Genomic DNA, 27,319 nt, shown 5'->3' with positions numbered 1-27,319 from the left:
TGAGATCTATTTAAAATATGGATGTAAATCAATAATCTGGCTTTATCAAGAGACAAACAAGTGTAAAGATAAAGTGTTATGATGCCTGAGATCACACTGTGACAGTCGCAAGTCCAACTGGCAGTCGATCAAGGCAATAGGAGTAAAGTTATTGTCAACTTGTGTAAAGAAAATGAAGCCATCGTGAGAAACAGTAGGCAGTCCAAGGACAGACGGATGTCTCATCTGTGGAGAGGCCACGCAGCCATTTGCTGTCAGATTCTCTCCGTCAAATACTGGGCAGAGAAGATTCAAGTTTGGGTCTTTTCTTCCCTGACAGAACGTATTCAAACTGAGAAAATGGATTTCACATAAGCTGTGACAACCACAGAAGAAAAACAGACAGCAACATTTCGCTGCTGGTATGGAGCTGAAAAGAGGAACCACTGCTGCCAACCATCCTGTGGTCAAATATCAGCCCTTTTCTGTTTCAGCCAGAAAGGCCGGCCTGCTTCTTATTCACAGCATTTGGAAGTTTAAGCATTTCTTTGTTTTAAAAATCATGATAAACTAATCACTTCTCAGAATACTTAAGATTTACAATCAAGTTTTTTTTTTTCCAACTTGGAAGGTTAAATACATGTTTGGTCCTTCTGATTTCCAGGGATAATACCATAGATATATTAAAACTCACAAAAAAGTGCCCTGTAGTGATGTTAAAAGAAAGGTCATTGAGTCTACAAAGGCATTAGGACTCATACAATCAGGGGCTTGACTATTGTCTGAAAATGCCTTTATTAGTAATTTGAAAGATTTTAGACATTTGACTTGTTGGAGGCACAAGATGGTAAGGTTAACCCTGGTGGTCTGGTAATTCCACAGTAACCTTAATGACATCCTGTACTGCAGCTGTTCAGACACTGTTAAAGCATATGTAGCCACTGACAGAACAACACTGCTTAAGAAGTAGAAGTTCCAGGCAACAGGACAGGAGTGAGGTTTTGATGCAGCCACAAAACTGCTCCAAGGTGTGTCAGGTATTTTCAATGTGCACATCAGAGAGCCATGAATTTCATATTGGCCAATTTTGACCAGTATGTTTTTTTCTTTTGTTGAAGACAGTGAGGATAAATACCAGACAGAGGACAGTTTGCTCTGCAGCAGAGCAGAGGCCAGAGCAGCTACAGAGCAACGTCAGCTGTTAGATATTCTTTTGTGCCATCAACTCTGTGCAAACTGTGAGGACACAGAAGAAGAGAACCTGCAGTGTCCGAGAGAAAAACCCTACGCCGTATTTTAGATTTCTGCTCTTGGAAGGGTTGTGTTTTTGTTTTTTTCCTGCAGGAAGAATACACAACCTCCAGGGTGATGCAAAGAATAAAACAGCATGTGTTTCAGAAGACTACATGGCCTCTACTTTTGGATATATATACAAGGACGGCAGCCAAACACACATTTAAATTGCTGTATTTTTTTTTCTTGTGTATGTGCAGTGAATGTTGAAAAGGCAAACAGCTTTTATAGGATGTGTGCTTACAAAATGTACTGGGGACATTTTACACACATGTACCTGCTTTACTGTAAATTTTATGAGTCTTTAAAGCAAAAATATTTAAATCTAAGATGTACTTCTGTCAAATCTTACACTATATAGGTCAACCTTTGTGGAAAAGCATAACAATGTCAAACAAACTGTATTGTCCACCTCATTGCTGTATGTTTTCCAGTTTTGCCAAAGCTACACAATTAGGACTAATTCACCAGATGAAGATGACAGAGTGGGCTATGTTTTCTGTTTTCATCACTCAAAAAAGCACAAAGGAGGAGCTGTTAAGGCTGCTCAATATGAAAAGGAAGAAACTGATGACATTGACTTTAAAATCATTTCCAAGTGACCTTCATTATCTGGCTTCAAATGTGTGAATCAATAGTAAATGATGCGAAACCAGAAAATGACACGAAGCTCTGAAATGACCACTTACTCCTTTGGACTGGTGCCACATACTGACAAAAAGAACTTGTGTAAGTTAAAGGAAACAAAATCATTAATTACTGTATTAATCAGTGAGCTTTGATTAATTGTGTGACATTATATGACCTGAGCAGAAGGAGAACAAATGTAAAAGCCAAGAGGAATCCAATGTCCTTGTGTGGGATTTGAAGCTCTGCCACAGGTCAATAGATGGGACCCTGGTTTGAATCAGATTGAGTGGAGATAACACATGTTCTTACAGTTTCTGCTCTGGTCCAAAGAGACGGTTCGACAAAATTTAGCAAAGAGCCAAACAGAAGTGGCAGCAGACTGCAGGGACAGTTTGGGTCATCCATCAAACAGTCCCTGACATCTGCAGAGAATGTAGCCGCCTCCACACTCCCTAACTCATACATTATGTCGCACACGAGCACCATAACACACAGCCATTATGTACAGTAAACAGCTAGAATGACAAATGATCACGCTGTTTTAACACATCAGTGATTTCATTTATCTACTTAAAGATAAAATGAGCCAAATTACGCACAAACAGATTGTAAACTGATGTGTTCTTGATTCCCAGAATGCAGCTGGGCCTTTGTGTTTTCATCCTATTCTGAGCAGGAGGGTGTCCAAAACACACAGCAAGTGATCCTTGACGTGAAAATTACTACGTACTCACACACAATATGTAGGGCCTGTCCTTTCACTGAGGAAAAGTTACATTCATGGTTTGTCAGTCACTTAGCACTAAATGGTGCTAAAGACGCGGAAGAAAACAAATCCTGTCGTGACATTAAGCTGTCCTTGAACTTGCTTCTTAAAGTTGACAAAAACCCCCATCATGCACAGCCACATGGACTCTGTGTGATGTTTAATCAACACAAGCCATCCTCTTTCAGAGAGAGCTGCAGGCTGGTACGTTATCATCAGCAGGAGACCATGTGCCTGCTTCTTGCCGAAAACAAATGTGCTCCATCATATTCTTAGATAGCATCACATGAGGATCACTTTCCCTCCCCTTTACTTTGGTTCTGAAATGAGTTCCACTTCCTGCAGAACATGCATGATTAAAACCCCCAAAAATGTCAAGGTCCTATGATTTATAGCACAGTCCTTTACTGAAAGGTTGTATATCATGACCAAACACTTTATCGACAAGATGAAATGTGTTTCTCCCCCTCCATGTGTCTCTCATAATGTCTCAGTCTAACCAGTGCAAAGAGCTGCCATCTTTTTCAAAGTGTGTCTATGTGTGACTGGTATTTTAAACAGGCAAGATAAGGAGCGTATTATCTGATATTCAAAGGCAGCGAGTCATGCAGTGATTAATTATTTGTTGTTTTTTATTTTTAAAAAAGAGGAATTTATATCTGTATTTTCAAAGTGCTTCTTCGTGTACCATTTGAACTATCTTTGACTGTTACAATTCCACATAGAGCCAATGACATATGTTTTTTGGTTTCTATTTGTATCTGTTAAAAAAAAATGAGTCCAAGAAAACAAAAGGCAGGTTGTAAGTGCTGTTCTATGGAATGCAGTGGACATGCATTCATACATTTTATTTTCCACATTTACAACTAATCTGTGGTTGTTTTCTCGAGATCTATAACAATGCTGGTTTTCCTGTTACAGCAAGCTTATGACAATGGTTTTCTCTAGATCTTGACTTATTTATCTTGTTATCTCGGGATAACAAAGCTGGTTTTCTGTTGATAACAAGATGACTTAGGCTGGTTTCTGTGATAAGCCAAACCACGCTATGCCACTTTGATCCGGCTGATTTTAACACAGATTTAAACTTAGGCCTTCTTTTTTTAAGTAACTGGACTTGCTACAATGTCTGGGTGTGCATACTACAGCTGCTCGGAGTGAAGAGGAGGATGACTAACCCACAGCAGCGCCAGAGACGGCACCCGCAGTGGCAGGAGCAGTCGAATTGACAGAGTTTTTTTTAATGGCAGTCCAATGTACCACATTTTGGTTTAATGTGATTCACAATGCTGATGTGGTTGTCCATGGAGGATGTGTGCCCCCCCCATAAGATGTTATTTTGCAACAACAATTGCATTTAATTTTCTCCTTTGATTAGAATGACGCAAATTGACTTAAGATTACATTATGTTAAAGATTTAACGTTAAGTTACAGGACCCACGAGACTCATTTGGAGTATCGATAAGCTCAAATGTTATTGATTATCATGTTTTGAAAAATGCGGTATCAGGTGTTTAATATAGAACTGGGTTTCCCATCCCTGTTCTTTGACCTCAAGAAAACAACCAGAAATCCCTCCTTATCAGGGGAAAATGCAGTACATAAAATACTTTATATAAATGCATTCATGTTTAGGGCTTCCGTACTGTTCAGCTGCCTCCTGAATAAAACATAACACGTGCTGTTTCAATTATAAAGCTAGTTAAAGACACACGAGACAAAGTAATCTGTTCCGTGGTGGGGTTTCTTTTCTCTAGATTTTCCTGAGGGAAATTTTTGGGAGTGTAGGAGTTTTAAAAAAAAACATGATGGCTGGTATTGAGACTTGAGAGCTGACGAAATTACAATAATGTGTTCTGTGTTTTTTAAACTGCACTCAAATCCTTCATTACTCTCATCGTTCATCCAGGGGAGTACAGCAAGCTTCAGTTTGATGTCTTAAGGATTTGCCTTCAGGGAGAAGGGATTCCCTTCAGTGGAAGTATGTCTTATTTGAAGGATGTGATTGGTTGGTGAAAAACCCTTTTGATTTTTCAAAGAACAAAGTAAAACACGTGTTGCCTTTTATTTCACATCAAACTGGATCTACTTCCTTCCTGTGTGTCACAAAGCATTAGAAGCTAATTTAGAAAATTTCTACGATGAATTGCTGCTGACAGGGGGGCTATTAAGTTGGACACCCTGTGAGCAATTAGATCAGAGTTGTCATGTGCCAAGAACAGCTTTCGTGCTCATGCTGGGTTTCTACAGTATATCAAGGTCATATCGATTTCGGCTCATGGTTGGCTTTTGTAATCCCCTCCCAGGTACTCTCTGATCTGCATGTCCAGACAAGAGTGGACAAGCAGCTGAGTAGTTGACTTTGTATCCATTTCCTTTTCTTACTGCCGCTTTATTTCCAAAGGCAAGCAACTGAAACACATTTTCAGCATTGTTTAGCATCTTATCAAACATTTAGCCTCCAGCTGTCAACTCCTCTGTCTCTGTCAGATTGAAGGTGTATTGTCAAGCTGTATTATGTGATTATGTCTCTGCAGCTCGATAAAAAATTATCTCACAGAGTACATCAATAGTACCTGTCAGGTAAAGTCATTGTTTCTGATGCTGATGTCAGTCATGATGTTGATGTGCAGTAGTAAATGTAAGAATCCTATTAGAACAACATTAGCATTGACAGGTTTGTCTCAGATCCAGTTGGTGTCTAATTCATAGGAAGAGGCTAATTCATCATTTTTACTCATTCATTTTCCTTTCAAAGTCAACAAGAGAACCTGCTGAAGTTAGAGTGCTTAGTAGATGAAACGGGGAAAGGTTTCTACAATATTTTTTGTCAGGTTTTTTGTGGTTGTACAGTTTGTGTTGAAGGTAAATGTTGTCACTGATAGAGATACAATTCTTAAGTGAGCTTTATTGATCAGGAAAGCTGACTTTATCATAGAGCTGTACAAGCAGGGCCGACATGTACCAGTCAGTCACAGCCTTGGTCAGGCTCAGCGGCATTTCTCAGGATGTCCCTGGTTTACAATAGGTCAGCCAAAACCCTGTATATGTTGACTCATGTATCCATAACAACCAAACACTCGTATTTTGGGACACAAAATTTTACTGTTACTGGTTTAGATTCCTAGCTTGTTTTCAATCGAAGAGGATGAAGGGAATATAAAACCCAAGTGTTATAGCATGAAGCTCAGGACAAAAACATTGTCAGATGTTGGCACTGGTAGTGGAAGAAGGAGAGATTTTACAGCCAGCTGACCTGAGTTCCAGAGACACACAGAACAACCACTAAAACTGAAAGCATTTTTCAAACTTCAAAGCTCAGTCAGATAAATAGAAGTATTTATCCATGTCCATGTCAAAGCCCCAATTTGTAACTTTTCAACCTTAAAATATTTGCTTGTAAGTCCGTCTAACAGCGTAATGACGTTCAACAGGGATAATGTTGTCTCTCCAAAGATGCAGATTTCAAGTATTCATTTTATGAGTTCAGTTTTAATAAGTTATGCTCTAAATGGGGTTTCATGCTATGACTGACAGCTGTGTTGACAAATGTGGTTCCTGCAGCGCTGTACATCGGTTTAGCAGTGTAAAGGAGGAACAGCGGGAGGAAACCTAATGAACACTAACACAGGAGCTTTCCATAACCTTGAGTGTCTGCTGACAAAAAAAAGTTGTTTGCTGGGTTGTCCTATATTGGTTGGAGCATTCTCCCCCCCAGTTGTCCCAGGTTTGAGTACGACCCTCGTCTTTAGCTGCATGTCATTCCCCACTCTCTTTTTCCAACATTTCCAGTCATTCCTCACTGTCCTATCTGAAGTAAGGTACAAATGCCACCCCCCACCGAAAACTTTTGTTAGATTGTTGTTGTTTTTTTGGCAGAGGTCACAGACTTCCTGGTGGCTAACGCTGATGCCAGTTTAAAATCTAACAGATCATTACATCTTACTTTGAGCTGATACGCATATTTCAGTAAATGTCAGACTATTGCTCTTGGTGAAAGGTAGCAACACTTATGCCTCTAAAAGCTTAAATCAGTCCCATCAAATGTCTAATATAGTAAGACTATCATGTTATATTTTGGATTCTGCTCATGGTTAATGATGAGAACTGCCTGGTAATTTGACATTTTGTAGAAAACTTGAAGTATCCACTCTGTGCTCGGAATCAACAACATTGATCCTGAACCCCCAACCCAAACACACACCCACACACACACTCACACTTGCACGTATCGACCTCAGATTAACATCGCTCAATTCATATTACCCAAAGACTTCCTGAGTCGACTGTAGGCCATTTCCCTGTGCCCATGTGATTTGACTGAGTGTTAAAAATTTATTTGGCTGAAATGGTTATGGAGGAATTTACATTATTCATCCACTTTAAGATTAAAAAGGTTATATTATATTAAACTATATAACTCTTCTAGCCGCTGCTCTGGGAAACTGTGCCACAGAATATTAAATCCAGGTCTATTTTCCGAGACATAACCTTTACACCAATTTCATTGTCACGAGCAGTAAAAGTGCTGCTACTATGTGCACGAATCATCAGGAATGAGGAGAAATGTGTAGATGAAATTAACTATATTTTTGTAAGTTGAGACACGCCATTCGGGTGACTGCATTTAAGTGAAACAAAAAACTGGTATTCACTTAGAGTTTGTTTTCCTTCCTCTACAGCTTCCCCTCATATCAAAACAGACCAGCACCCTGAGGATATCCGGCCAATGAGAGCATAGCGGCCCAAAATGGCTCATTAGTGAAAGACTGCAGAATGCAGAGAGACAGGCTAGTTACTCAGCTGACAACAATCGAGCATATTTGAACGAAAAGATCCATGAAAGCACGCACAACTCATTATGCTTCAACACGTGAGAGAAGAAAACCAACCACTCCTGCTTCTGTCTGTAAACACAGGGCATGGTGTTCCACAGAATATGAGCAGAAACCTATCAACAATCAAAACAGCTCCCTTTGTTTGATGCTGGGGAATCTTTGTGTGATGTATGACTCTGGCAGTGCTTACAACCATCTTGAAATATGTCAATATTGCTGGTTGTTGGTGTTTAGAGGGGTGATTTCACGGCACACACTGATGAAAGACGAGGAACGCTGCGGGGTATCTGAACATCAGAGACAGCCAGGAGCATCCCTTTATTGTAATTATTCATGCACCTCAAATTGATTTGTACAGCAGGCACATACCCACGCCACAAGACCACAAATGCCTCCATTAGCAGGGCAGTGAAATCAGCTTACAGCTCTAACCTGCTCCGTCAACAGATCTCTGTTGAGCTTTTGTAGGATGACACGGTGCAAACTGCAGCAGAAAAACCCAGAGCTGAACAAAAGAGGGGTTCCTCAAGGGAACAGAAAGCACAGCTCTAATGAAGCCCTGCGCTGTTCAAACAGCAAACAGGGGGTCATATAAGATTTAAGAAGACACTGCCATTAGTAACTTACACTGTGCATACACCCATTCTGAACAAACACCCTAAGCCTATTTGACATCTGGGTCTAGCACCAGCTTATATAACATCATCACCCTTTGAGTAAAATCTGCTTGATGAAGCTTCTACAAAACTTCAATGGAAAATCCTTCTGGCAAATATTTCTAAGCCATACATAAATCCCAGGCTTAGACTTTTAAGTATGTGCTTAACCTGAGTCTGAAGTCAGGCCAGCTCCTGCATCTCATGTCTTTTTATATTACAGGGCCTCTTCTTGACAACCTTTGCTTTTCGTCAAACTTCCCTGCATGATCTCTACATTATTGCAAGTCTGTGTAAGGTTTTTAATCCAGTTTGTCAGTGATGTTATCAAGACCACTGATTTGACACTTTCTACAATTTCAGATACTCTAATTTGCTGGAAGATTCTGATTTACAGTTAAGGAATAATGTGTGACTTTTTGATCCAGTAGATGTTTCCCTTGAGCACCAGCATTAAACCAAAACGACACCTCCGCTATTCTGAAGCCTCCGCTCTCCTCCGGTGGCACACCTCAAATCCCCCTCCACTCACGTTCGCACGAGGGATTTATCAATTAGAATGCACTATAATTAAGCACCATTAAGCGCAAGCGGCAGAGAAAAATGTCCTTTGCTCGAGCTGCAAATGCCTGTGGTCTGCATTGTTGTGTTAGCAGGCTAATGTTAGCACACTACGGTTAACTCATAGCTTCACATTGCACATAAAGTGACACGGAATGACCGTGATCTAAACACACTTATGTGACATCCAGATAAGCAGTGAGTAGGCTTTATATAAAGCAGCTTTAGTCAAGGACAAGAGAAAAGAAGAATATTTATTTTCTCTTGTCCTTGACTAAAACTGCATTGTATACGCAAGTCTGTCCCGTCCATGTAAACATGTAAACACAACTATACAGCTGACTGGACTCGCGCTCCTCACTCATTGTAGACAGTCATGACTCAGAGAGATATTTACTGGGGATTTACTTCATTTATGCTGTATTTAAGTGTAAAATGTCGCACATTCTTCCTTCAGGTATGATTACTTGAGTGATTCTCTTAGATATACTGCTGCATAGAAGTGTACCATAGAGGACACAAATACACACACTGTAGATGCCATGTTTTTTGGTGCAAAGGTCCAATTTCCCTAAAATGCTCCTCATTGATGTCATGCCTGTAGATAAGGAGTCATATTTTCTCAGTACTAGCTGTACCTCTTAAAATGACCATTCATCAAAATTGCCCACTCTCAACATGAAAATAATGAATAGGAAACAATAACTGTAATGCCCCCTACATGCAAAGTAAAGAACATTGAAATGTCATCCCATTTTGTGCCACTTTTCTGGAGTCAATTTCAGCAATTTGTAACCCGTGACAGTGATGGAGAGAGGGAGGTTAAATGAGACTGAAATCACAGCAGAGACAAAGGGAAGCTCATGCTGCAGTTTGATTGCTGAGATGGTAAAAGTCAAAAAAATTGAACAACTGCACTTCTTTATAAAAAGTACGGAGATCGGCTTTCTGCTCACATCAGGTGTTGCTCTTAACAAGGATTTTGGGGCAGCATGCATTTCTTCAGGCAGTGTCTACAGTGTTTTTGAACAGAGATAATATCAGGTTTTTTTTTGGCTAAACGGAGCAGTGGTCAGCAAGTGGAAAACTCATTAAAAACGTTGTAAAGGTGCACAAGGAAGAAGCAGCAGACTGAGTAATCCGAGCTGTCTTGTCTTCACTGCAGACTTTTCTTCCTTGACAAATAATGGAGCAGAGTGCGGACTTTCAAAATAAAGGCTACAACTTTTTGTGAGCTCTCTCTTAATAAATCAGAATAGCAAAATCGAAGGTCATTATTTGATATTTTATATATAAATTAAGGATTTATACATTGCTGATAAAGAAAAAATACAAAACATTTTTGATATTACATGACATTTACATGTGAAATTTTACACAACATTTTCAATAACTTACAAATGCTTTATTTTCATAAAAAATATATCTCTTTACAAAACTTTTGTTATATGTACAGATTCATATACACAGGTTTTTCAACAGGAAAAGAATTGTGTGGTACATTTAAAAGCATTCTACTCTAGTCCGAGGTGAGGCTGACTTTCCATATATAGTTTTTTTTCCATATGCTTTTCTCTTCTCTTCCATAAGAAATATGAAATCGCAAAATATATTACATATTGATAACACAAGACATCTTGCCAAAGAATGCCATCAAGTATCAAAACTGTATAAATGTACAAAATGTAAGAGCAATGACAGGAATCAACGTAGTGGTACAAAGTACTATAGCAGCAATTGCTATACTGGATCACTTTTTGCCAACATGCACAGGTATGAAACTATGAGCTGCTTTTCAAACACACCTCTTCATATATGACCATCTGAGCTGACATCACTCAGCTAAACCATTGCTAAATGTGCAGATAAGTTACTCTGATGTACACTTTTACTAATGCAACAAATGGTATGTCTTCATTAAAAACATATGCCCATACATTTTCAAGGCACTGCAATGATGTAGAAATGTGATGACAGTGTCAAAGTTCATTTTGAAACATGGATGGACTCAGATGATAGTAAAATACTTCATGTGGCTCATGTTTTAAGTGTGCAAATTTGTTCATGTTTTCTGTACATTTGTTGGCAGAAGCTGATGGTTCAGTAACAACAAAATTAAACTGTGTGGAACTGTGGGTGTCATAAAATAGGCCAAGACCAAGTATCTATCAGGTGCCTCAGAGTAGGAGGGTGAATCAGATATTTACTGACTAAGGCACAGTTTCCCAAAAGAATTAAAGATCAACAAACACTGCTCAGTTCATCAAGGGCCAGACATGATTTAGAAGTTGCATTTGGTCTGTCTTGGTATACAAGTAGGATAAGGTAGACTTTGTCAATTCTTTTTATAAACAAAAAAATAAATAAAGAGACAACAAGCTTCATCCTTCATTAGACTATCTACCGATATGTGATATTGATTTACCAACATCTAGGCTTAAATTAACTTCTGGGAAACCTGGCCAGCTGTAGGTACTGTGCAATGATTCTTCACTTTGTCATAAAATAATGAAGCAAGGTGATCCTACTTTGAAAGTCATGATATATACAGGGTCAAGGTTGGGGTTAATTCACTCCAGATTTTGGTGTTTTTGGGACAAAAAAATGATATCACTGAAAACAAAACAATCCTAAAACAGTCAAACTTAAGAAAAAATAAATAATTGAAGTACAGCCCAACCTAACCATAAAAGGTTCAGTGTGCCTCTGACTAGACTTACAAACTGCAGAACAATTTGAACTTACAGAACATTTCTGTCATAAACAAATTGCATACAACCTGATAACGAACCCCATCGTTGACTACATCTCTCGTGAAGAAAATGTATTGTTCTCAGAGAACCTGCACTGTAACAATAAAAGCCCTGGCTTTTGAAAGAGCAGTGAAAACCTTTTTTTTGGGCTCAGTATTTAAATCCCCGGCTGTACATTTCGTCAGAATGAGGTACCATCCAGTTAAGATATAATTGATCACATAACTTGGAAAAGTCTACAGCACTGATGCTATTCAAAGGAGGGCAGTTACTTTTCTTCCGTCCTTTCTCATATTCTCTCAAAACACATCTGCTTGGAAAATAGACTAAAGATTTCATCGATCGGCTCACAGTCAAGAGGCTCCTCAAATCCAAAAAAAGACAAAAAACAACAACAAAAACACAAAGAAAACAAAAAAGTGAGGGGTCTAGATCTGGGCTGCTTTCTTGAAAAGAAGAAGTAACATTTTTCATTTGGCAATGTGATGTAACCCCTCTATGTTTATACTTCAGAGCATAAAATACTCTATTTTATCTATATGCCAGAGGCTATTTTTTCATAAAGCCAACACTCACAGAGTGTAAAGAACACGTCTCTTCTCCATACCACGGGAAGATCTGGGAAGGTGTGGGACCCTCCCTTTCCTCTCATTAATCTTTGAGATCCTGTATACGATGGATTGCAACTGCAGTAAATGTTGCCGAAAGTGTGCTTTATATTTCTGAGCAATACTGTGTCTCTGTTTTATGTCTTCAGAAAGAGGAAAAATAGAAATGTCTATATATATTCATGTTAAGCAAACAAGGAGAGGTTGTATTCTCCCTCTGTATTCTCCTTCTGTTTCTCCCTCACACTATGTAGACATCAAACCATGGTGCAGATGGTGTTGAGATTGGGGTCAAAGCGGACAACTTTCCCCTCAGCAGCTTTTGTGTTTGTGTTGTACATGGGATTCTCGAACGTAGCCTGTCCGTTGTTGTTCTCGTGGACAGAACATCCTGTGTACTGAGCTTTATCCGTTTTCCTAGAGGAAACAAATGCAGGTATGCATATTAGCTGAGAGACAGTTACGCAAATGATTTCCCTTCCTTTCAATCCCATAAACATGTTTCCATTATCTTGGTGTGGGCAGCTGCAGCAGGTAAATGAGGCTGAATGGTAATTATTGTTGAAAAGATCAGTCAGAGAAGACCTATGCCAGTTTCATCTTACAAAATGTGAGCAGTATTTGCATGTCACAGGCTCTCCATGAAGAAATGTTCTGAGAGGTGTTTTATTTAAATGAAGACAAAAGCCACCTGTCTATACACAAGTTACTCCATTCTTTCAGCTCAGATGAATGTGGACATATTGAACAGCTCATCACATATTACATCAAAGTCGTGTTCATTAAAAAATGTCGAACCTATGCAGCTGTGTAATGTGGTTTGGATTGTAACACCTACACTGTTATTGCATCATGCTTTGAAGTCCCTCACAATTAAGCTACTGTTTCAAATGATGCACCTCACAGCAGTAAAGCATGCTGTGGATGGGGACCATCTGGCACCATCTACCTCATCTTGATGTAAATCTTCTTTGGTACATAAATCAGTCTCTCTCAAAACTTTTTGTTTCTAAACTGTGTTAAGTTATCAACATGGGTCCCATACATGAGACATTATTCTACTTTCTTTCTAACAATACGCTGATATGACAGCTACTACATTTAGGTTCTAAGCTACTATGGACGCCACAGAGGTTAAGTACATACCGTTGTTTGTAGAGATAAAACCCAAGGCCTGCAAAGATGAGGGCAAAGAAAGGCACTAGGATAGCAACAGCAACAGAGCTGCTGTTTGTGGAGGCGTTGGTTTCAGGGTCAGTGAGTGTAATATTCTCTCTCACGCTCAAACCTGGAACAAAAAAATGTTACATTTAGCCAAAGACGATGGCAAATAGTCAAAATAGAGAATGTGTTATGAATGCATATTTTACAATATCCATATATACAAAATAGCACAAATAAAAAGTGTAGAAACAAAATAGGAAGATAAAAAGATACGTATCATCTGAGGTTGACGATAATGATAATGATGATGATGATGATGATGAGGATGAGGATGATAATGGAGAGGAAGATGATCACACAGATGACAAGTCAAAGACGCGGCAGCCAGTTGATGTAGAAGACAACCATAATGCTCACACCGATAATGATCAGTGTGACTGTGATAATCGTGTTGAAGACAGTCATGAGATGATGACGACAGGAATGTTGAGCACAAAGAAATGAGGGACAGTAATGACGAGGGAATAATCTGCTTTATGCTATATGACAGCAGAGATGGATGGCAGACTGGCAGAATTAGGGACAACGCAGTTTAAATTTGTGTTTGCTATCAACACAAAGAAATCATCATGCAGTTCATTTTGTAAAGGTTGATTGTGGTCAGTTTCTGCATGGATGGAGACAGCAGATGAGTGACAGGAATATATAGCACAGTGTTATGTGGTTTTATGTTAACAGATGTTGTATTTTGTTGTTAACTCAAAGGCCCAACCAGGGACAAGAGCTGGGAATTAGTAATAGCTTTAAACTCTATGTTATATATTAAAACTGTGTTTTATCACATTGTCCTTATTAAATACATTCAAATTTAAAATGCAGGGGAGAGAGAGGAGATGACGTGTAGCAAAGGGTCAAAGGTTGAAATTGAACACAGGTTGCTTCAGTTTAGATAAGCCTTAAAATGGTTTTATAACGAGTTATAAATTAAAGTTGTCATTAAAGATTGATTTATTAAAACACAGTTTTGACAATATGATGACAATAGACGCTTTCATCAACAAAAAGAAACGTGTTTTAAAAATCATTATTTGAAATCTGATATAATCATTTTCTGTGTTCTTACAGAATCCCTCGTTTGCTCTTCACAGTGATTTTAAGTTAAGATTCAAGTCTTCATTACACTTATGTAAATGTACACATTGGATAACACTCAGCTTGCAAACTAAATGTAATGTCACATATCACACGCCTGCATACATTCAACTGTGATTTGCGGTGAACACATAGGAAGACACATACCAAGTCTCTGTAGTCCAAACTGTCCGTAGTCTTTACCCTGTATGAAGCCTTGGAACACATAGCTGCCCCCCTCAGGCTCAGCTGAAACCTGGAGGAGATAATTACACCCAGCTTTAAAAACAATGTGTTGTGCTGCATGACAGTGATCATATTTTTCTTGACACCTTAGAGCGTGATGTCTTGTCCACACCACATAAAAAAAACATGTATATGTTTTTTATGCACGATAATCACCACATGCCACATTCAGAAATAACACCTTTGTGTTTGAAACCTCTCTGTAGTGGAAGTAGAGTCTGATATCATTAGCTCATTAATGTGCAGTCACCTGTCACACATTATTATTAAGTGAAGTTTATTTCAGAAGAGGACCTTCGATTCAACCAACAAAAACTGTTCTGCAGTTCTTTCAAGTCTCTTAGATATCAGGTGTGTGTCGGAGCTTATTCAGCAAATTGTCAATGTGGGAACGCTCAAGTGGATCCTACAGGGCCCCCCCCATTGCCTATGATGTATGGCCAATGTAAATACATGGAAACAAAAACAGACAATGAGCCAGGAAATGACTACTCCATTGGCTGTCACACTTTCTTCTCATGTATTGTGTTTTTTCCCCTCTGTTGGCATAGTAAGTAGGATCATAAAAAAACTCATAATGAGAAAACATTGTCTTGATTCAGTCCAAAGAAGGCTTATTTTGGCTCTTGAGTAGTTTCAGCCCCATTGCATGTAATATTCTACGAGATAAATAAATAAACAAATGAAGGGTGAAAAAGACAGTCACAGTTTTTGGTTACTTTCAAAACATCATTGGCCAGCTGCTGTAAATTCCTGTGTATACTTACAAATCCATCCATTGCCCAGGTCTCATCAGTAATCCTGTTCAAAGAGCTGTGGGCCAGGGCTCTCATTTGGTACAGCAGCAGCATTAAGCGTGCCTCCTGGCGCTTGTACACTCCTACAAGGTGGAGGACGAGAGAGAAAATAAGAGGTGGTGAGAAGAATGAGATGAGGGGAAAATAAAATAAAAAGAATCAGAGAAAAGTTGGAAGAGAAAACAAAGAAAAGTGAAAGACAAGATGAGAACAGATGACAAATCATCTGAGGGAGGAGGGGAGGAGATGAATGACTACTTGAGTGGGCAGTTAGTCAGTCAGCCCAGACTAATACATCCGTCTTTAAAGCCAATAGTTAATTTCCACTCTCATGCATGAGATCACTTAGAGATTGACTGATTGACACGAGGCACCCCCAAAATAAATGGAAGTGGCACACACAGGTAGTGAGAGAAGGAGAGGGGAGGAGGAGGGGAAGAGGTGAAAGACAGATGATGTACAGATGACTCACCAGAGAGCAGAAACTCCATGCTGCTGTCTGTTAAAGTTACATTGACTTTTCCTGTCGTGGCATTAAAGCTTGTGACCGTCAAAGTCATTGGCTGTTTCTGGCCTTTGTAATCGTAGGAACCCTTCCAGACGAAATCAGGGGCAAAGACATCGTCTGGAACTTCAGGAGAGAAAGATAAAGAAACACTTAAAATCATGCAATTAACCAACAGTGGCTAACATGTATATTTTATAAAGATACTAATTAATACCAGTTTTATTACATTTAAATGAACGCTGAATACTTGAACCCAGACTGCAAAATGGAAATACAATTTAAAATGCAAGCAACGTATCACTCATCTGATAGCAGTCTCTTCATCCCATTTGAATATTATCATGCTTCTTATATGCTTTGACAATCCCAATTAATGATAATTATGTACATTCTGCAAGAGATAACTCTGCGCTCCCTGCAAACTTGTCTTGACTTTTAAGATCATATTCAACTGATAAAACTTTTTGCAGCATTTTTGAAGCGCATCATTATCCACTGATCATTATTGACTTGGAAAATACGAGTCAATTATGTTCACTAAAAGGTTACTGTCTTCAGCAAGTCCCTGAACTTAACCTGATAACAGTCAGAATAATTACCGTGTTTTTACTACATCCTTTTCTGTTCTCGTTGGCAACAACATGTGAAGCTTTTAGAGGTGGAAAGGGGAGTTAGGTGTTATTATTTTGCGACTCACTGAGCTTGCTAGCTTCTTGCTCTCTAAATTTAGACTGTTTTCAGCGAACACTTAGTTACCTGTATACAGGAAGAATACTGCTCTAAATGGCAGCAGTAAAGTAGAATGTACTTGTTGATCTCAGACATACAATGAAGAAGCCATGCTATTACTTGTTCCACTGACTGGATTTACAGTCTACAACCATGCAAGCTGCTCTGTGAGAGCTGTTCTTCACTATAGTGTGTAGAGGTACAATGAGCTTACCAATGTTAGCATGCTAACTTGTTCAAAATGACATTGCTCTCATGCAACAAGTTACCATTCTAACCATCTTAGATCAGCATGACAGATGGATAGTTGCTAAGAAGCCAAATGCATAAAGTACAGTTGAATAGTAAGCCATTTATTTTTCTAGTATTTGGAAATAAAATGTATTCATTGTAATAAATAAAAATAATAATAATAGAATAAAGTAGGGGGTAAATAAAATGGACCTGACAATGAAAAGTCAGAGAATCATTAAAGGTATTACAATTTATCCTGAGGGGGACTTGAAGGTCAGTCATTAATTGTCAGATCTTGTGGTACTGTGACCCAAAAGAAGGGTTGTGTAAAAATGGACATAAGCACAACCAGGTAACCTCAATGAACTTTAAAATCTAAAATAATGAATGCCTTAATTATTTTTAATCACATTATTACAATGCAATTTTGTCCTTTTCAGTGTTCCGTAATTAATCCACCATAGCATCTTCCTGCAGCTAGAGTGATGGAAATAACCGAAAATGCAGTGCCCTTGAATGCCTCATTTAAAAAAAAAAACTCTCAAACAGCTCTGTTGACAAGTCAAAAGTACTATCCACCTCGTGACATTCAACTTTTTTACTTGTTCTTTTCATTCCTTTTCACATGGTTACGGTAAGTTAAAGTTGTAATTTTTGATCTACTGGAAGTTCTGTATTTTATTTCAAAATAAAAGCAGGTTCAATCCAAACATTTAGTAAATCAAATGTAGCTTATAAATGTAAAAGCATACATTTGAAATGTGATTGATGGAATTTCAAACATGCAATAAAAAATTAGATTAATCATGGTTAACTATTGAAATTCAGCGATGAATTGCAATTTTAAAAATGTATCATTTGACAGCCCTATTATGTAATACTAGTAATTACCCAATTGCACTTATATTTGACCATTTTTAATCGTCTGCTGTTACATTCAATTCTCTATTAAACATTTATACTTTTTATAACAGATAAAGTTAAACACTTGACACTTTAAAAGAGAGGTAACAGAACATGCAGTATTTCATGCAAATGACACACAGCTTTTATGCTAATTCACCTTCCACATCTTGTGCAAGTTCAAAACTCACCATTTATTTTTGGGCTTGGTGTCCCTGGTACGGGTTTGACAGTTTTCTCATGTGATTTGGAACCGACTGCAAAAGAACATAAATATGTATGTCACAAAGATGTAGTGATAGACAGCAAGGCTTCACACTTGTAGGATGTTGGAAAAGTATTTGCAACATGCCTGCTGCATTAAACCTTCCTTCTATTTGTAAAGATCTCTGGTGATACGGTTCTTACAAACTCTGAGAAATCAGCACACGCTAAAAGAGAATCTAACCGGGTATGTTGCAATTAGCTGACAGCACATCAACAAGGTGTGTCTACCGGGAACATCACAGTAACCACAGTGTCTCATTATATTTGATTAACTTAACTATCAGGGAATAGTTGAGCAAATGTCACAGAAGACAGATTTTGAAGTGCATAGGGTATTCACACATGGTTACACTCCTGTAACCCCTCTGCTCTCCACCTTTACACACCTGCAAATCTCCCCTCAGTCATTTTTACTTTTCCTCCTTCTGCCAACTCTATCATCCGCCCCCACACCTCTGCCAACCACATACCTCTGCAGACAGGCACCTTGCCAGTCCAGCTAGCGTCGGAGCGGCAGACCCGATGCTCTGAGCCCCCGGAGAGGAAATAGCCTGGCTGACAGGTGTACACCAGAGTGTAACCGTAGGAGGGCAGGTCTAGACCCACGACGTCGGCGTTGGCCGGGCTCCGCGGCTGCTTGCAGGAGTGAGCTGAAGAGGAAGCAGAGGGCAGACACATTAGTACAAACACATCTATCTACACACACACACACACACACACACACACACACACACACACACACACACACACACACACACACACACACACACACACACACACACACACACACACACACACACACACACACACACACACACACACACACACACACACACACACACACACACACACACACACACACACACACACACACACACACACGGGGAGACAAATACACACAAGAGCAAGAACAGATACACAGGGAGATAATTAAGCACTCACTTGGGGGAGAGAAATGGAGAGGTTGGGGAGGTCAGAAAAAGAGGATAGGAAAAGGAAGCACACAGATTTTTAAATTTAACTGAGTCTGGGCAGCTATTAGGGAGCATGTTGATACTTTAGTATGTCTGATTTCTTTCTAATATAAAAATGGCAACCTGTGGTTTGGGAGATACACTGCTCAAATTAAGGCGAATATGCTTTGAAAATGAGAACTGAATTTAAATCAAATAATTACTGTTTGCATAATTATAAAGCATTAACCCACATCCTTGGTTTGCATTTAATCAGCAATTTGAAAACTACTCATAATCTTCATGGCTGGGACCAAGTAGACTAAACTCACCAGCGGCCTTGCAAAGCATTGCTTGAGTGATGGCATTGTAAATCTAATTTTTCCCGTTATGAGTAGGAACATGTACTTTAGTTTGCAAGGTCACTTGTGAACACTTGAAGCACATGGCTGAATGAAATAGTTGGTCAATAGAAGGCTTTCAAGTGCCCACCATTGCTCATTTCATTCATGTGACTTACAAAGAAAGTGGTCTAACTGAAAAACTTAACTTAAAAGGCATTAAAAAATATGCCTTGTTGGTTCTGGAGTTTTTCCAGACTCTGATTCATTTTTGACCTTCTTGGCTCAGAATTACTTAGCTTATCAAATTACTCCGTCTCAGAAAGCAGAAAGGTAGTGACATGCTAATCTCAGACAGCGCTGAAAAGCTTTTGCTGAATCAGAAACTTGAGACAAAAGCTGTTACTGCTCTGTTGCCAAAACACCCTCTGCTTATAGAACATATTAAATATGTTCATTCGCTCATGAGTGGGTTGAGTATACTTAGTCTAATTTTTCACATCAACAAACCCAACAAAACAAAATATTATGCAAATCACTTCGCACCACCAAAACACAGAGGGGTTGAACATTCAGGCTCTGAGGCGTCAACAATAATGTGAAAATAGCTAAATTATTTTCAGCTTGTGAATGAAAGAATATGTTGCCAGATGTCAAATGGGAGACAGCTGCGACTGAGTCAAAGCTCCAAATGGGTCCTTCATGGTGTCTTAATGGCATTAGAGGCAGTAAGGCGGCAAACGATGCCAGGATGAAACCCAGTTTCTGGGCTTTATAAAAGATCAAGGTTGGTTGTTCTCCATCTGAGTACGTCAGAGGTGGGACGTAACAAAGAGATACTTTATTCCTCTTCTTAAAGGAGTCATGTATCCGTACTCCATTTTCCAGCATTTTAACAAACCTTTTAGTTTTACCCCTACATTTTAACAGAGTTAAAGTTATCATTTTTTAAATTTCCTTTCACAATATGTGTGGGTTTCCTAGGAGCATTCAAAGCTGTCAATGAATCATGCTACATTGTTTATAAAATTACAAAACCGAGGGGTATCGTTAACTGATGAGAATATTGCATTATGTGGGGTAGGAGTAGCGGCACCCTTCTCTGTGACTAATGGATCAGGGTAGAATTCTGACACCTCTCCAGTTTAATTAGTGTATTGATGATCTGAATGTGTGGTGGGAGATATACTTCATAAACACCTGATGTATGCTTATGACTTAGCCATCTTGTCACACTATATGCTGGCCTACAACGACTTCTCAGAGTCTGCTACAATATGACATTAAGATTGAAGGTAGAAAGAGTCATAATGATAGTAAAAACACAAACTTAGTGTGGTCGACAAAGTCAAATATATGGGATACATTATCAGGAATGCAAACTGTATGCACAAGCTAATGTAGGAAGTTTTCCAATGTGCGCAGTGTGTTAAAAAAGAGCTTTTGAGAGCTTACTGTACTCCACATTATACTGCTCAATTGTGGTGTAATTAGAGTAAAGCTAAGATGACGAAGTTGCACGGGGTATATAATGATGCATTAAGGATTTTCCTCAAATTTCCAAGATGGGTGAGTGCAGGTCATATGTTCATTACTAATAATGTTCCCAGGTTTCATGCTGTAGCTGTACTGAGAATTTTATGTACAAATTTATGTTTTGATTGTTTGATTAAAAAAATGAAATCATATCGGTGCTTTCTCAGCCCACACTTAGTGACACAATGTATTCCTTTGATGACTGTGAGCATGTGAACTATCCTTTTCTCATTGTATTAGGGTTATGCTTTTTTATTCTGATATGGACGTATGGGCCTGAAATAAAGGATAAAGTTTAGTAAAGTGAGTTTAAAGCTAAATGTAGCTCAACACTCTTAAGAGGTATTATCCATCATTTGTAGTTTTTGCATTACGACACACCGCCTTCTCAAAATGAAAACCATTTATTTCCCTAAACGGAAGGGAAAATAATGAAATAATCCATCATTTATTGGCGTGTCTCATGGTTATTCCATTGATCAAGCACATAAAAGGATGTCTAATAAACGAGATATCTGAATCCAACACAGAGAAGATCGAGAGACATGGATGAAAGTTAACCAGCCATCTTCCAACTAGCAGATTCAGAGCAGCAAGACATTTCAACATGGAACAGATTAAATGTTCATTGTTCTTTTTTTTTATTTGAAGTAACACATCATTAAGTGTGATATTCTCACAAATAGGAGGTGAGGTCCAGTTTGCATAGAATCAGCCAGCAGAAATGTCAATGGCTACTTTTACCTTCATACTGTTCGCACACATCAGATCTTCTACTTTTCACTGTTACTGCAGCACAGAAGTTGACTCAGTACTTCAATTTCTTTACTGACAATTATTTGCACCTCTTAAGTCAATAAATAAGTAAAAGCTTTGAATGTAAACAGGTGCATGAAGGTTAGAGTTGCATGCTTAAATCCAGCAGTGAACTCTTACCTACCTTATAGCCAGTGAAACACGGGGGATCAGTAAATAAGAGGTTTTTTTAAGTAGTTCATAAATCGTCCTTGAGGTAATGTAACGTGTTAACTCTTTACACTGCAAGGTACAAGAAAAACTGATTTGTAGAGTAAGTTGTAGCTATAAAGTCTTGGGACTGAAATAAATAAATAATAAATAATTAAATTATTCAGTCAACCGCCTCCTTGCTTCCTGAGCACCAGTCTATGCAACCCATTTAAAATGACAAACTGTCAGGCCATGTCCAGAGTGGTTGTCGAGTTTGTAGACCATGAATGCAGAAGACACTTACAAGGCCAATGAATTGTTGTATCAAAGACATGTCATATCCTTCATCAAGTTCCGTTGACAGTACCGTGTTTATTTACACTTCAAACAGCACAACGGCTTTTTCTCTTGAGATTACATCAGGCCTCAAAAGACACATTGGCTTCTTCTGTCACACAACAACATGTAGTGTTCTTAGTTCAACTTGGTATCTCTGATAGAGACAGACTGCATTAGTTAAGGCCCCAGACAGATAGAGACAGATAGAGGCAGACAAACAGAGACAGCCCTGCTGATGGAGGTCAGCCAGCTACAGACAGAAACAGCAAGGGCACAATAAGGAGCGCAAAGTTAACTTTTTAATTGTAACAGTGTCTTCTTCTTTTCTTTTCTTTTCTTTACTCGTCATGAGTTTAGTTTGGTAACTTACACAGTGTTAACACTGGTAGTCTTTTATTCTAAGCTCAGGCTCAACCAAAAACCTCCTAAACTCGTTATACTTGTCAGCATGCTCAGAATTTCAAATGTTTATGCACTGAGGCACAACACTGTTCATTTTTGAGCTTCAAAATAGTAAAATGAGCTGGACTGAAATGTGTGGGTTTGATATGTGTAATGCACCCATAAGCACAAGCCTTATTCAGATAGAAAGGTAACATGACTGAGCTTCAGTTAAATTAAACGTGACTTGTCCATTGCATCCATTACATGGAGTGCTGTGTTGATAATCCCTTCAGGTTTTTGCTTTCAGCAGCAGAACAAGATTGGTTGGCTTCACGTGTAAATCCATTTTAGGGGCTTCACAGTAACAGAGGACCATTTAATCTTTGAGATAGGTGTTTTAGAGGATTTATTACTGTTTTGACCGAGGGTCAACACGGAGTGCTGGATCCATACAAAAGTACTCATATTCAATGCATACACCTAACCACTGCTTCCCCCCTATGTATTATGGGCCAGACGGCCCCTATTTCTGTTTGTCCATCTTCAGGGCCGTATGAGCAAAAAATGTATAAAAGAATGTTTTATATCAGCAGAGTTAACATGAATTCATAGTTTTATTTCAAAGCAAAAGTACACACTAACCTTTTGGTTGAACTTTTATGGATCTCCATTTATGGATAACTTTACTATCAAATTTACATGAACTAAAAATAGTGGCAGTTATATAAATCTGCTACAATGTTTCCTCATGAATTTATCTTAAAGGCTGCCAGCTTGATGCAAGAACAACTCATTTGACATGTTACATGCGGCTCTGTATGCCTCAGAAGTTTTTTTTGTCCGTGGTTTGTCCAGTGTTTTTTAAGTTTGTCCTTTTTTATTTTTTATGTTTCTCTCTATCCATAACATAACATAACATAACATAACATAACATAACATAACATAACATAACATAACATGACATAACATAACATAACATAAGGAGGGTTTCTTCCTTGTACCAGTATTAAGATTAAGCTGAAATCAGTGCTTAAATAAAATACAAATGAACTATATACTTGTTGTTTCTACAACTTTCCAGTTAAAGTAGTTATGTTTTACAAAGTTAAAGAATAGTTTTGCTTCCTTCTAAACACATCCTCAGATTTGATGCGTCTGGTTGAAAAAAGGTGATTTAAGGTTAAAGTTTCGGATCAAATTGAGATTTTATTCATAAACGTTTGGGCTCCTAGTTATCCGGTGAGCGTCAGAGATACATGTCTTTAGTTTAGTTGCAGCAGTAACAATGACAGCACGAGGGCAGAGGAAAATCAATACATTTTTCAAACCACCACAGGCGATGGAGCAGAGCCAGAGAGCAGCTCCTGACACACTGCACCCTCAGCAGAGACAGACAAACCCGATGTGGAGACTGCACCTGCTGAACCGAGTGCGTAAGGGAAGTTGAAAGCTTCAAAGCATTTTGCTTCTAAATGAAATCTGGACTGGCAGTCAGACTGCCATCTCAGTGGGCAGCTTTGAAACACGCTGATGTGAAATGGGTATAAAATATGTTATTTTACATTTTCCACTGTGAAAGTATACGGATGCTGTTTTGTACACAAATCCAGAATAAAGGAAATACAGAAAGCTCCCAGCACAGGACATTTGAACTGAAGTGTATGCATGGGTATTGTATAAATTGATATAGATAAATTGTATCTATTGTTCTACTCAGCTCACTTTTTTATTATAAAAGTATTTTAAACATTTTTTATTCATTAATAAACACATCTTTCAACAAGGTTTTTGCATTTAATACAAAATAACACCACCAGTAAGAAAATAGTTGACCTGTTCAGAAGAATACACTACTGTTATGTCAAACTGGCTGAATGTCTATGTAGAGTTTGTTAACATACATTGTTTTTTTCAGTTGATGACCGTCAGTTCTTGGCTTCCATAACCTTTTATACCGCTCCAGACATCATGTTTAAACATGTAGCATGGCACATTTGACTATCCTCAATCAGCAGTGAAGAACGGATTCGACTCCTGATCTCAGCCTGTGTCTCTGCTCTGCCCAGCAGCAGCAGCATGCTAAGATGCGGCTGATAAAAACGTCTTATTTCGACCTTTCAAAAAGCAATGCTACAATTCTTCACATATATTTCCATAATAATGAAAGTTTCATTAATATGCATTAGGTTTCCTCAGAGGGGAATCAAGACAACTGGTTGTTGATAACTTGAAAGTGACTTTAAGGAAATTAAATATCAAAGATTATAGTTCATCTCCTCAGTTAGTGGTCCTTTTTTCATTTCTGTTGAATTATCATGTTTACTGGTATTATCTTTTGGCCCAGAGAAAATGTGTGTTTCACAGGACAGGGCTATCACCTTCACAGACTTTGACAGGTGCATGCATAAAGCAGAGTGGAAGAGACTGTGTATGATCTACATGTATCAATACAAATCAATACAATAAATCATTAAGGGGGTCACTGGTAGTCTAGTGGTTAGAGTGCGCGCCTCATGTACGGAGGCTATGGTCCAACAAGCTGATACCCCAGGTTTGATTCCAACCAGTGGCTCCTTTCCCTGCATGCCATATCCCACTCAATCGTCCCTGATTTCTAACTCTATCCACTGTCCTATCTCTAAAAAAAGGCATAAAAAGCACGAAAGAAAATCTTTAAAAAATTTAAGTAAATCAATAAACAAATAACCTCCATGACTTCTTGTAAGACTATCGTGTATTTTAGTGTTAAATCTTGTGTAAGAATGTAAAATGCACGCTATTCGGAGTGCAAATGACATTGATTGTAGATTCACTCAATAAATTATATCTTATGTATGCAGCTTTTTAAAAAGTGAATCTGAGAGTTCAATAAATGTACGAGCTGTGCCTACACACATCCCCACATTGACCCCACTGGTTTCAATAAGGGGGGTCTACATATTAGAGACACCTCATGGCATAATGCAATACAATGAACAGGGCAACAAACTACAGCCTCTAAAATGACCTTCAAGATGAATCAACACCTGTCTACAACAGAAACTGAAAATGATTACCCTCATGAATGTGGGATTTAAAGAAATGATCCCGTAAGATGCTACTTTAGTTTTAGCTAAGTGAAACTAATAAACTGTATGATGGACAGCATGATGCGCATATTCATGGCTACACAATCTCTTTAAAACTTCCTCCTACTAAACACACTCTCACAATCACACACACGCACAAACACAAATATAATGCCTCGCTGCAGAGTAGAACTGGCAGAGAATTAAGGGAAGGTATTACCATTTCTCTGCTCTCTCAGCACCAATGTCTCCTAGACATTCAAGTGGATGTTACATCTTGGGGTAGTCATGAAATCAAGATTATAAAATATCATTCCAATCCCCTCATCATCAAGCAATTCTGTCACTGACAATATAAACTGGATGTTCGTAGCTAAATGCAGAGTAAAGGGAGATTTGAATTTTGAATATTCTAATATAGTGTATATGCTGTATCTGAAAGAGATGGTACTGGAAACTCAATAACATCACAACCTTAAAGGACTTGACCTTAGAAAGCGACTCGGAGAAACAGCACAGATTGGTGTTGGTCAACAGGTCAGGTGGTTCAAACACAGTGACAGTAATCACAGTCAACAGCTCTCTCTCAGAATGATGGGGCTGCAGGGTGATTGAGGTGCAAACTGCAATCTACTGAGAGGTCAAAAGTTATGGCAGGAATAGGTGAATGAGAGAAGTTGAACTGGAGGAAGACCGACAGAGGGAGAGGGAGATTTGAACAAAATAAATTAAAAAAACTCAGAGAAGCCAGCAGTAGAAAAAAACAGAGAAAAGATGACAGAAGGGGAAGTTAAAAAACAAAACAAAGAGGGTGATATGAAAGATAAAGCCAGAGAGAGCATGGGCGAGCAATCACTCACGGATACAGGTAGGCTGGGTGCCGGTCCAGGTAAGATCAGGCAAACACAGCCTGGTGGTGGATCCTTGCAGTAGGTGTCCCTGTTGGCACTGAAAATCCACTCTGCTGCCCACCTGGCCACAAACAGACAGCACACAAAGAGAGAGTCGATACACTGATGCAAATGCCAATAGGCTCCAAGCATCAAATCTAAAGAGCTTTGAGAAAATACGGCAGATTAAAGTTTTTTTTTCTTCCTTTTTTAATGATTACTGTAGTGTGTGGAGGCAGATGGAGGCTATTCCTAGAGGCGATGGCCCATGTGCCTGTTCTCAACTGATGTACAGACTTTAGAAAGTGAGGGAGCTGACTCCATGGTAAAGATATAGGGCCATATGACTGTCCAATGTTATCTGAATAAATGACTCATTTTGAGCAACCATCCCATCCCAGTTGACCGTTTCCACACAGTGTCGTCTTCACAGAACTTTCTTATTCGGCGCTGTTACCTATTCTTAAAGTTGAACAGTAATGCAGAAAATGCATGTCTTCAGCCATTACAAGCACTGAGCCACATAATAAGCTGCCTCTGTGTTCATGTGGGACACATTTCATATCAGAAATTCCACTGAATGTTGTCGAAAAATTGTTTGCACTTAACTTGAAAGTGACACTTTAAAAGCAACAGGGAAGAAATCAAATGGAAAACACTGGCTGAAAGCATCTCAAGGGAGCTACTGAGCACACCAACGATCATGATATCAACATACTTTATGTCTGATGCATTTCAGCAATGCTCCATTTAAACACGCTTGAATAGCAAACATTGCACATTACTTTTGATCTAT

The 27,319-nt window shown here is 38.7% G+C and overlaps 1 protein-coding gene across 1 annotated transcript in view; it reads right to left on the bottom strand.

Annotated features, from left to right (window-relative positions):
• Nucleotides 1–9,995: 9,995 nt before the first annotated feature.
• LOC109997916 (CUB and sushi domain-containing protein 3) overlaps nucleotides 9,996–27,319 on the bottom strand; it is a 221,823-nt gene continuing 204,499 nt past the window's right edge. The window contains exons 63-70 of the mRNA XM_065958064.1: nucleotides 26,494–26,605; nucleotides 18,535–18,714; nucleotides 17,989–18,054; nucleotides 15,896–16,054; nucleotides 15,394–15,506; nucleotides 14,549–14,636; nucleotides 13,232–13,373; nucleotides 9,996–12,502 (exon numbers count right to left, since the gene is read on the bottom strand). Of these exons, the coding sequence (XP_065814136.1) occupies nucleotides 12,343–12,502; nucleotides 13,232–13,373; nucleotides 14,549–14,636; nucleotides 15,394–15,506; nucleotides 15,896–16,054; nucleotides 17,989–18,054; nucleotides 18,535–18,714; nucleotides 26,494–26,605 (1,020 nt within the window). The 3' untranslated portion in view covers nucleotides 9,996–12,342. The remainder of the gene's footprint in view (nucleotides 12,503–13,231; nucleotides 13,374–14,548; nucleotides 14,637–15,393; nucleotides 15,507–15,895; nucleotides 16,055–17,988; nucleotides 18,055–18,534; nucleotides 18,715–26,493; nucleotides 26,606–27,319) is intronic.

Source organism: Labrus bergylta, chromosome 8 (assembly GCF_963930695.1).
Source record: "Labrus bergylta chromosome 8, fLabBer1.1, whole genome shotgun sequence".
Classification (NCBI taxonomy): Eukaryota; Metazoa; Chordata; class Actinopteri; order Labriformes; family Labridae; genus Labrus; species Labrus bergylta.
The sequence above is the reverse complement of the archived record's forward strand: the minus strand, read 5'-3'. Positions and strand labels throughout refer to the sequence as shown.